We start from the raw sequence: 11,399 nt of genomic DNA, 5'->3' as shown, positions 1-11,399 counted from the left end.
AATCTATGCATATATTGCATATGACAGCTAAGGATGTATTATAATGATGACAGTGCGTTTCTATTCTATTCTATTCTGACCCTCAGCCAATCAGCGCCGGGGAATCCGTCAAAGCCGGAAGTCGTCATAGCTGGCAAAGCGGTTTTCCCGCGAAGATTGAGAGCTCGCCGGAGGTGAAGGACTGTTTGACCAGGTATGTCTGTTTATTATCTGACGCGTGGACATTATAACGTTGATGTAAATAAATAGTCAAAGTAGTTTATTTATCTGAAGACGCAACGCGCTGCTCGCGAGACCCGGAAGTCGACAGCAGCGTGGCGGGAAAGTGCTGCCAGACTTCCTTCGAAGATCATGAACTATAAACACGTACTCGCTTTTCATCAAATAATAATACACCTAAAGACAATCTGCCGCCGCTTCTGAATATTCCCAAGTTACTTTATAATTCGGCATTCATATAATTTACTTAGACTAACGTGAACACCTCAGAGGTAGTTATTAAAGTAGACATTGTATTAAAATAGTTGTTATTGCAGCAGCTGTATGCCTCATTGAATTGATTTGTCATTTATATATATATATATATATATATACAAATATATATTTATACATATATGTATTATTATTTATATATTATTTATTTATATATATATTATTTATATATATATACTGTTAGTGCATTTAATTGACAAGTGCAATTTGTACAATATTAAATACAAAATTGTAAGTTTTAGTTTCTGGTTAGGAGAAAGTTAACAGGGCGATATTTGATCTATAAATATTTTATCATGTGGCGCTTCTTTATAAAATATATAGTAATGTAGAGTTCATTTTCTTGGGATGACATTAAGGACCCAAGAAAGTCCCTGCAGCCCATTTTGAGAAACACGGTGTGTATTTGACCCAACTGCTCCATGTTTTTCAGTTTCAAGTCACATCATCATGAGTAAGAGGAAGATGGAAAATATCCGTTTGCCAGTCGGGGAATGCATCTCTCAGGTTTGAGTCTTGACTCGCTCTCCTCTAACGTGTTCAGTGATGAAGTGTCACTGTGGTGTGTTCAGGGACGAAGTGTCACTGTGGTGTGTTCAGGGGTGAAGTGTCACTGTGGTGTGTTCATGGATCTTAAGGTTCAGGAGATGTTGAGGGAGCGGTTCTGTCGTCAGAAGCTCCCCGACAGGCCGGAGGGAGTGGAAGCTCAACACAAGTAGGTTTATTTAATTAAAGTGCTTTAAAATAATCACTTGTACACCTTACAACTGTAGGACTCGCAACTCCAGGGGCATTGTGGGTATTGTAGTCTCGCTCTGTGCTTTCAGACACCTCCTGGAGCTGCTGAAGAGGACCGCCGTCCACGGGGAGAGCAACTCGGTGCTCATCGTGGGGCCCAGAGGAGCAGGAAAAACCATGGTGAGCCTCTGCAGCCGGTCAGGTGCACCAAAAAGAGCTGACGGGGCAAATAAAATAAGACATGGCGGTGGAGAAGATGATGAAGTGTGTTTAAGTGTGTGTGAACCCTGGGGGGCGGCTGTGTGTGCAGCTGCTGAAGTGTGTGCTGCGAGACCTGCAGGAGGAGAAGGAGGCTCATAGAAACCTGCTCCAGGTCCACCTCAATGGTACCAGTCCAGATCGGCGTGGCGTTGATTCTGAATTTAACTCTATAAACATTCATTTTGTGTGATTTGTTGTCGTTTACTTGAAGGTCTCCTGCAGACGGACGACAGAATCGCCTTAAAGGAAATCACGCGGCAGCTCCACCTGGAAAACGCCGTCGGGGACAAAGTGTTTGTGAGTTATACCACATTTTATTTTGACGGGGTTCGTTCGGTTTTGGAAAACCTGGAAAAGTCCTGGAATTTAAAAAATGGTTATTTCCTCCAAGAAAGAAAATCTAAAAACTTTTGGAAAAGTCATGGAAATGTGTGAAGTTCATAGAATTCACGCTGAGTTTTAAATAATTAATTTGCTTTTAAAAGAAATATAAGCCGGCGTACGCTCTCATGCCAGCGAACGCACCTCAACTGAAAAGACTTAAATGTTTATTGTTTTAATAAAACTATTGTCTCATTCATTTGAGTCATTTAAGATTTTATAAAAAGGTTTTTTAAAATATGACATTTTCTCACTTTATCAAAAGTCCTGGACACCCAGTGGCCACCGTGTGTATGACACCTGTTTAACATTCATGATCTATTAAACCCTCCTCTGCTTCCTTTCAGGGCAGCTTTGCGGAGAACCTGGCCTTCTTGTTGGAGGCTCTGAAGAAAGGTCAGAACCTCGAGGCTCTGGACTTTGAGAGCGTTGCTTTTCCTTCGGGGGCCTCACGCTCCTCTGGTTCTGCCTCCAGGCGACCGCAGCAGCAGCCGCCCGGCGCTGTTCGTTCTGGACGAGTTCGACCTGTTCGCCCACCACAAGAACCAGACGCTGCTCTACAACCTGCTGGACGTCTCCCAGTCCGCCCAGGCTCCCATCGCCGTGGTCGGCCTCACCTGCCGGCTGGTAAGCCCCGCCTCCGCCGCCCACGCCGCGGTTAACGCCGGCGACGTAACGGCCTTCTCTTCCAGGACGTCCTGGAGCTGCTGGAGAAGCGCGTGAAGTCTCGGTTCTCCCACCGTCAGATCCACCTGCTGAGCAACCCGACGTTCGCCCAGTACCTGCGGCGGGTCCGGACCCAGCTCAGCCTGCCGGGCCACTTCCCGGACGGCGAGTTCGCTCTGGAGTGGAACGCCGGCGTAGAGGTGAGTTAAAAGGGCCGGGGCCGGTCTCGTCGGCGTGGGGTTCACCGCGGACCCGTGTGTCCTCAGGCTCTGTGTGAGGACAAGTCGGCGGAGGACGCGTTACGGAGACACTTCAACTCCAGCAAGGACTTCCGCTCAATGCACATGCTGCTGGTACGACCCCCCCCCCCCTGTGGCCGACCCTCACCTGGCCGCCGGACACACCTGACCCTCGTCTCTCTCTCCGTCTCCAGATGTTGTGTCTGAGCCGGGTGTCCGCGGCCAAACCCGCCATCACACCTGCAGACCTGCTGGAGGCCAGCCGGCTGAGCTTCGCCGACGCCAAGGCCAACATGCTGCACGGTAGAACCCCCCCCCCCTCACTGGGGCCTCTGTCTAACGAGGTCACACCCGTGTATGTGTGTATGTGAGTGTTCTCTTCTCTCTGTCCGTAGGTCTGTCCATCTTGGAGCTGTGCCTCGTCATCGCCATGAAACACCTCAACGACGTCTACGAAGGACAGCCCTTCAACCTGCAGATGGTTCACAACGGTACGCCCCGGAAACACGACGTCTGGGCACATAAGAGAAAGCACTTCAAAATAATATAATTAATAATAAAAAAATATATAATATATATAAAAATATATATATAATGAAAAAAAATATTAGAATAAATAAATAAATAGTGGAATTAAAAAGAATGAAAAAATGATATATATTAAAGAAATAATAATAACGAAAAATAATCATGAACAAATATAAAAATAGAATGAAAAAATGGATATATATAAAATGAGAAAAATATATATATATTTAATAATAAAAATAAATAAATTGTATTAATATTTTCAAAAGAGGAAAGTACTCATGAGACAACTAAATTAATCAATAAAGGAAATAAGAATTTAATGTATTAAGCCCATATGTCTATTTTCTTCTGTTTTTTAGAGTTTAAGAAGTTCCTGCAGAGGAAGTCAAACTCCATGTATAAATTTGAGCAGCCTGTCATCTTGAAGGTGCGTATGAAGCGTTTAAAGAGTCCTGTGATGTTTACTGAGCTTCACAGGCCCTCCAGCTCTTGAGGAAGAAAGATACACAAGTACATTTATATATATTTACACGTCCTCAGGCCTTCGAGCACCTGCAGCAGCTGGAGTTCATCCAGCCGGTCGACAGCTCGTTGGCCAAAACTCAGAAGGAATACCAGCTGATGAGGCTCATGCTGGACCACAGTCAGATCATGGAGGCCCTGCAGAAGTACCCACAATGCCCCACGGACGTCAAGCAGTGGGCCATGTCGGCGTTCGGCTAGCACTCTGCACGCAGTGGGACTTCACGTTGGACAGTTTGTGCTCGGCGCTGCAGTGAGAGTCAGAGCGGGTGAAGTAATACCTCCGAGGTTTTGGGGAAGCGGTGAAAACGCGGACCAGAGACGCTTCAGAGGTCGGCCTCGCACACTGAACCGGACCACGGCGCCGACCGGCCAGAAAACATGGCCGCCGGGATGTGAAATCTGAAAGTCAGGATTATTTACATTTACTGTGGAGTTTACTTTAAATATTCAGATATCACAAAACATAAAGAAACTAAGTTATGCATTATTGTTGTGGAGGATATGATCAAATAAAAATATGAATTACACACACCAGTTTTCTTTTAGCCCACATTTTGTCTTTGAATTTAACATTTAAGTCTGGAAACGAGTGAGAAGCTACGAAATGCTGCCACCTAGTGGTGCAGTTAGGTATTTCTTCATTCAAAAACATGCAACAATACATCAAATGTTTTTAAATTACAGTTGCTTGGTGACTAATAATAATGTATTTATCTATTACTTCCCTGAAGACGGGTTCCTTCTGGTAGATATGTCTGTTCTTGCTCAACAACACCACCTGGAAGACGAGGACATCTCACTTCAACGTATATCACATTTTGAATATAGGCCAATTAAATTAATTTACTGTTGAGAATATTTAATTTATCGTTGGTGTTGTAGCTGGCCTGATAACTTAATATCTTATTGGGTTATTTTAATTCTAATTATATTTTACAAAGTTGTATGTTTTGGACATGAAGCAAAATGTCTTACCTCGAACACTAAACAGGTATTTAATTATTAAAAGTGTTCAGCAGGTAAACTGAATATGCAAAAAGGCTAAAAGCAAATGCATTCTTTTAGAAGTTTTATATATGTTGACTAAAGGACTTCTACCTGCAGCTGTCGGCTAAACCAGGAGGAACGATGAGATTCAGTAAGTGGAAAAAAGAAAAACATCAGCATTCACAATCTAAAAACACATTTATTTACATCACGTGGATCACTTCAGCCAATAAAAACCGAGTGTCAGCGCTGATCTGGGATCTGTTTTGTCTAGCCCGTGGTAACGTTTCCAGGGTTTCTGGAGGGTCCTTTAATACTTTTCTTTTCTCTGATTCCTCCCTAGGAGGTCAAAGGTCAGGGTGAGAACGCCTTCTAACACAAGTTCCTTTTCACATATTTCAGGAGTAAAAAAAACACAAAGTTCATCAGTTTAGAGATTTTTTGGGTGACCAAAAACAAAATGATCAGATTCAGTTTCTTCCAACCGTTAAAACCAGAAACCCTGTGAGCGCCGTCACCACGGCGGGCTGTGTGGGCAGATCCTGGATCAGCGCCGCGACTCGAGAGCCTTGAGAAACGCGGGGTCAAAAACGCTCGTAGTGTTTTTAGGGGGTTTGTTTGATTTTTTTGGGGGGGGTAGAAATCTCCAGCCTGGCAACCGGAACCTGATCCCGCTGCCGAGACCGTCTCCACGGCGAGGTCACGGGAGGTCAACGTCTTACCGCCGGCTGGGAAAGGAGGAGCTCGAGATGCTGGAATGAGACCCCCCGTCGTGGGTGGTTGCGTCGCCACGTGGAGTTTTTATTTATTGCAACTGATGCTAAAGAGCTTTTGGGGGTTCTTCAAATTGCAGGGGACCCGCGTAGGTACCCTGAGGAACGCCGTGGGGTTTAACCGCTGGTTCTATTGTTCTGCCGAGGAACCCGTAAGTGCTTTCCTGGATGCCTTGAGGACTCCGATGAGCCTCTAGCTTTCAGCCAACACGAAGCTCAACCGGAGTCGCCGTCAGGACGTTTTCTGCCCCGCCGACGAGGCGAAACACGAGAGAAGTAGAAATGAATGAAGAGGAAACACCGAAGTTCAACACGCACTTATAAAGATTCAGCTCAGAGTATATAGTTGATACAGGTATTTATGTTCTCATGTCTGTACAGATCCTAAAATAGTGGGGGCAACAAGACACAAATGTTCCACTGGTAGTTAATAAGCGCAGCGACGAGAGGCGCTGGGCGACAGGAAGTCCAGAGAAACCCGTAAAGCCGGCGAGCCGAGGCCCCCGCTCACACACCTTCAGGTGGTCGACCCTGAGGGGGAAGTGTTGGATGAAGGGAAACCGAATGGGAGCATTTAGGATCATCTGATATGCTTCTTGGAGGTGAGGTTTGAGGAAGTTTCACTTTTCTTTTCTTTGCGGCCGTAGGGCCAGTTCACCGTACGACCAGCAGGTGCGTGGACGGACCTCGGCGTGCGTCGGCTTTACCGGTTTCTACGGCGACGGGGCACAATCACACAAAACCGGCCGAACCCGAAGCCCTCTGGAGTTACACGGGGCTCAATCCACCACGGGACACACAAGACTGGAGTCCAGGAGGCCGGACGACATTCATTCTCGGTCGTTTTGTCCATAGACTGAATAGAAAGAAGCACGTTACAGTTTATATCTTTTCTTTAGTAATGAAAGTATTTCCTGAATAACAACTGAACCCCCCCCCCCCCGCCCACAACAACAACAATAACCACCGTACGTCGTGCCGACTCTTTATTCAGAGTCGCGCCCGAGTTCTTGATAAACCCCAAAACCTCAAACTTGTAAATTAAAAAATAAATACAACACATCAATATGCAAGGTAACGGATAAAATCAAATAAAAAAAAGTTCAAATTAAAATGCTACAAGTCATCTGCGAGTATTGAAAGTCACTCCTGCAGCTGATCCTGCAGAAGTTTCGGGTAATTTGCGGCACTGGTTGCATATAACTTAGAAAAGCATAGTTCTGAATCCCTGAATGGTGTCGTGGGTTTGGGTCGGTTTCTCAAGCGCACTTTAAACTCCAGCCGGTGGGCTCCGGGACCGGAACCTGGCTCGCTCGAGTTCTGGCAGGTAACCACGTGGACCGCTTGGAGGCGGTCTTTGGGGTCCACCCGGCTGCTCAAATACTGGCCGGTACCGCTGCACAGAAGAGAGTAATACTGGCGTTTCTCCTTGAAACAGGTTGATGGAGCCGTCTCAGATTTATGGGGAGCCTTGAGAGTTTACTCCCAGAAATAATCCCCCAACGGGAACCGTTTAATCCCTTTTCCTACCGGGAGAACCCGCTGGTGGTTCTTCCCCCAGAGATCCCTGTGAGCGAGGTAGTGCTGATTGGGGCATTTGACCCTTGACCTTCTTCAGCAGCAACGGGAAGCGATATCGATTTAATAAGAAGATGGCTTTCACTTCCTTCAGGTTTGCTGTGTTGTAAAAGACATGGACGCCACTTCCTCCTCCTTTACCCGCTCCGCTTCAGGCTGTTATTAGCTCACGTCGCTCCTGGTTGTTTGGTGGGAAACGGCCTTTTGTTTGTATTTATTAAGTAAGCAAAGTATTACAGAAGATGGGATGGTTGGGGAACATGTGGCATATAGCGAGGATGAAAGCGTGATTATAATTTACCCTGAAGGTGAAGTGGTTAATTTAATTTCGTGCATCTGATTTTCAAAGGCCTGATTTTAAACTGCGTCTTGTGAAACCGTCCCAAAGGCTTTGAGGAGAGACCGCCGGGCGTCCCTCAGGAGGAAAAAAAGACTCCGAAAAATAAAGAAAAGCGTCGCCGTGTGTCTCGACGGCGAGCGTCGTACATCCGTTCTGCCTGACATCTACGAGACGGACATGGAGACGTGGAGATGGCACCGGGGGGGAGGAGCCTCGACTCGCTGCAGGCCGCCGCGCCGTCGACACAAAAAACACCGAGACGACGTGTGATCCGTTTCTGATCTCGACGGCATGGCTAAATGTGGAGAGAGAGAGAGAGAGAGGGAAAGAGAGAGAGAGAGGAGGTACTCCAGTCTGAGACGGGTGAGGAAGAGGAGGAGGAAGAGGATGCGAGTCCGTGGTGAGTAGCAAAGTTTCCTGAGGTGTATCAAAAGAGAGCAGAAACTCCTGATAGTAATAATAAAAGAATAAAAAGGAGGTGTGTGGAGGTGTGTGTGTGTGTGTGTGTGTGTGTGCACAATCAAATCCAAAGCGAGCTGGCTCAGCTAGATACAGGTGTGAACCCAGGTGGGCTCTTTCTTTTCTTTTTTTCAAATAGTCAGAATAAAATCTCAAAAGAGAGAAAAAGAAATAAAACCAAAAAAAAGGAGAAAGTTTAATATTCAGTCACAAATCAAAAGTGGAGCAAAAAAAAGAAAAAAACCCGTGAGATTTTAGATGGGGGGGGGGGGGGAAACGAGAGTTTTCGCCGACTTCATAACCCATGAGCCTCGGCTGACAGCGGGTGGTCTGGATGAACTACGACTGAACCGGGACTAATTGAGACCGTCTGAACTGAGGTATACCTGTTGAAGGAGGTGCATGGTTTGTTGTTCTTATCGTCGTAATGCTTGAAGATGCCCCACCCCCCCCCCTTAAAATAAGCTTGTTGCCACGTGGTGGCTCCATGATACACTATGTACAGCAGCATTGCACTATGAACATTCAGAAGCCGTTGCTTGTTGGCAGAACCGCCGTCGTCTCTTCAGAGGAAACGAGAGAAAAAAGTATCGAGAGGCGCTCGTCTTCCTCTTCTTCCTCTTCTTTTCGTTTTTTTTCTTGCGGTTTTACACTAAAACGCAGCGAGAGTTCTGTGAAATGTTCTCCGGCAGATCTTCTCTCTGTGGAGCAGGGCAGGCCGCCCTCCTCTGTGTGTGTGTGTGTGTGTGTGCGTGTTCTCCTGAATCGTTAAAAGTTTCGACTGTTAAAGTGTTAAAATCCCCAAAACGGGCATCGGTTGACGTGGTGAGGCGCCGGCTGGTTTCCTGAACGCGAGTAGTGGCCCGCACTTAAAGGACCCCCCCCCAAAAAAAATAACCCGGAAAAATGGAGAAAGAAAAGAACCAAAAAAACACTTTGCCAAACCAATCGGGGTCGGCCGCTCATCATCCGTGTTCTGCGATCACAAGCTGGACTCCTTGGGCTGGAGGTCCACGTTGGTCACCATGGTGACGACGGTGACGACCTCCTCGGGCCGCTGCATTTGGCCGACGCGCTCCTCCACGCAGCCGGCGGACAGGCGCGCCTCCGCCTCGTGGTCCCAGCAGTCCTCGATGGTCTCGCAGAGCATGGCCAGACCCTGGGAGGGAGGTTGAGGGATACATATATATTATATAAACTGTATTTGAAGACATGCCCGGCGGCTTCGTCCCGGATATGGCCTCACCGCGTGTTTCTGCCAGCAGTCTCTCAGGACGGGCCGCAGCTTCTTGTGGACGACGACGTCCTGCATGTCCTCCAGAGACGGGTGCTGCCCCACCTCCTCCTCGAAGGGGAGCATGTACTCGCCCACGGGGCCTGCCAACGACACGGGGACAGAGTCAACACGCTGCGCGGCGCACGCCACAAACAAACGGCGGCGTCCCTCACCGTCGGCCACGGTGCATCGCGTCGCCAGCTCCCAGAGGAGGAGGCCGAAGGCGTACATGTCGATGCGCAGGAAGGAGTCGCGCTGGAAGTTGATGGCGCCCTCCAGGACTTCGGGAGCCATGTAGCGCCGCGTCCCCACCTGAGGGGTCGAGAGGTCAGAAGTAGAAACAAGTCCCCGTGTCCAGATGTATGGCCCACGCCGCCCCCTAGAGGCGGCGTGAAGTACTTCACACTTTTATTTGTTCGCTTCCAACCCACAAAGGAGTTAAAACACTTTTAAGACGTGGATGTCCACCTCCGCCTGCAGCCGTACCTGTCCGTGTGTGTCCCCCGCCGATTTCCCCGCCTCGAACTGCAGGGCCAGGCCGAAGTCGGCGATGCAGGCGGTCAGGTTGGTCTTCAGCAGCACGTTCTTACTCTTAATGTCCCTGAGAGAGGAAGACACACTCAGTGAGCGGAGGCCTCCGCGGTGCAGACGCTTGGATGAAGCCTCTCTGGGTCGCGGGCGAGGGGAACCTGTGAGCGATGGAGGGCTTGTGCCCCTCCTTGTGTCCCGGGATGTCTTCGTGGAGGTAGGCCAGGCCGCGGGCCGCCGTCTTGATGATGTGGCACAGCTCGTTCCACGACACCACGTTGGCCTTCAGGAAGTCTGTCATCGAGCCCTGGAGACGGGAAGAGAGAGTCATTTTAAGTATTTGTCCGTCCGGAAAACTGATTTCTTGACTTTCATCATTCAACGCAGGGTGATAAATGAAATGCACGACCTCCAGAGTGAAGTCCTTGGGTCTGCTGTCACCGAGCCAACGTCAAGCTCTTTATTGTTCTCGGAGCTCTGATGAATTATATAATGCTGCTCGTGTTCCTACTCTCTCTCATGTCTGAAGCGTGCAGGCTCTTCATCGGCAAACACAGTTAGTGGACTATTTTACAAAAGAATAATTTAAAAGAGTATTTTTAGATACAGGGTCACATTTATAATAACTATGGAAGGAAAGAAAACACAGACAAGCAGTTCCTTATCCTTGTTCTTGCATAACGTGTGTCAATGTGATACAAGGTCACATCCGCCGAGGCCACAAAGACAGATGCAGTTGCAGGAGCGGCCACCAGGGGGCGGGCGGCTCCAACAGACGCAGACAGTAAATCACTCTAATCACATCAGTTGTTCTGTTTCTGGATAAATGCTTTGCAGTGTGTGTGTGTGTGTGTTTACACCTGGGTTTATTCGGTAGCTTCAATTCCTGTCAACGTCCCTGGCAGCTATTATTAAGTACGCATTGTCCGAGGTATGAAAAGATATTAATTACAGGGAGTTTTTCGGAAGCGTCCTTTAAAAGCAAGCCGGTGCACGCTGCAGATGCCGCACACCTCCAGACACGGAGCGAACATCAAGGCATCAATCAGCTGTCAAGGGGCCTGAACTCTGCAATCACGGCTCCAGCTGCGTCACACGAGCCGAGGTTCAGCCCGAGCTGGCGCGGCACCCATTCTGACACCTGCTCTCCAAAAATAAAAAAACCTGGCAGGAAGACAAGCTTTTTTTTCGTCAGTTGGAGTTTAAGTTATGTCTCCTCTGAAGGCGTCAGCCCCGACAATAATTACAGTGCACGCTTGGCAAGCCGTGCCTGTCGGATGACCTTTTCCCAAAAATCCTTAAAAAAAAAAATTTAAAAAAATAAAATAAAAAAAAAGGTTACGCAACGCTGCTTCTACTCGGAGAGCTTTCCTCCGAGCGGAGGAGCGCTCGCGGGGCGGCGGCGGGGTTAATAAATAATAAAAAAATAAATATACACTTTTATTAATCCCCAAGGGGAAATTAGTTCTCTGCATTTAACCCATCCTTAGTTATTAAGGAGCAGGAAGCAACTGTTCCGTGCCTTGCTCAAGCACTTGCAGCTAATGGGGAGAGCGGGGATCGAACCCACAACCTTGCGGTTGAAGGACGGCCCTTTTACCCCACTGAGCTACAGTGGCTTACCG

General features: G+C 47.9%; 2 protein-coding genes across 3 annotated transcripts in view; one reads left to right on the top strand and one right to left on the bottom strand.

The window, feature by feature from the left end:
* The first annotated feature begins 47 nt into the window (after positions 1-47).
* On the top strand, positions 48-4,367 carry orc4 (origin recognition complex, subunit 4). Of its 2 annotated transcripts, none has more exons than XM_056431265.1 (14): positions 48-193; positions 926-999; positions 1,131-1,207; positions 1,320-1,410; positions 1,541-1,616; positions 1,703-1,788; positions 2,220-2,268; positions 2,348-2,499; positions 2,565-2,738; positions 2,805-2,891; positions 2,972-3,080; positions 3,173-3,268; positions 3,668-3,735; positions 3,849-4,367. In XM_056431265.1, exons 2-14 carry the CDS (start codon positions 943-945, stop codon positions 4,029-4,031), a joined length of 1,305 nt encoding a protein of 434 aa, XP_056287240.1. In that variant the 5' UTR covers positions 48-193; positions 926-942; the 3' UTR covers positions 4,032-4,367. The 2 variants fall into 2 exon arrangements, with proteins under 2 accessions (XP_056287240.1, XP_056287241.1); XM_056431266.1 differs by having other exon boundaries at positions 169-193; positions 1,093-1,207.
* Positions 4,368-4,999: 632 nt separating this feature from the next.
* LOC130204385 (activin receptor type-2A-like) overlaps positions 5,000-11,399 on the bottom strand; it is a 32,416-nt gene continuing 26,016 nt past the window's right edge. Inside the window, exons 7-11 of the mRNA XM_056431098.1 lie at positions 9,936-10,081; positions 9,733-9,847; positions 9,420-9,558; positions 9,217-9,347; positions 5,000-9,129 (exon numbers count right to left, since the gene is read on the bottom strand). Coding sequence (XP_056287073.1) covers positions 8,953-9,129; positions 9,217-9,347; positions 9,420-9,558; positions 9,733-9,847; positions 9,936-10,081 — 708 coding nt within the window. The 3' untranslated portion in view covers positions 5,000-8,952. The remainder of the gene's footprint in view (positions 9,130-9,216; positions 9,348-9,419; positions 9,559-9,732; positions 9,848-9,935; positions 10,082-11,399) is intronic.

This window comes from Pseudoliparis swirei, chromosome 14, assembly GCF_029220125.1.
Source record: "Pseudoliparis swirei isolate HS2019 ecotype Mariana Trench chromosome 14, NWPU_hadal_v1, whole genome shotgun sequence".
Classification (NCBI taxonomy): Eukaryota; Metazoa; Chordata; class Actinopteri; order Perciformes; family Liparidae; genus Pseudoliparis; species Pseudoliparis swirei.
Note: the sequence above shows the minus strand (reverse complement) of the source record. Positions and strands in the feature narration are given on the sequence as shown.

Coding starts and splice junctions, on each gene's coding strand:
- orc4 (XM_056431265.1), top strand. CDS start 943: ATGAGTAAGAGGAAGATGGAAAATATCCGTTTGCCAGTCGGGGAATGC. Junction 1,617..1,702: donor GCTCCAGGTCCACCTCAATG/GTACCAGTCCAG, acceptor GTTTACTTGAAG/GTCTCCTGCAGACGGACGAC. Junction 2,739..2,804: donor AGTGGAACGCCGGCGTAGAG/GTGAGTTAAAAG, acceptor GTGTGTCCTCAG/GCTCTGTGTGAGGACAAGTC.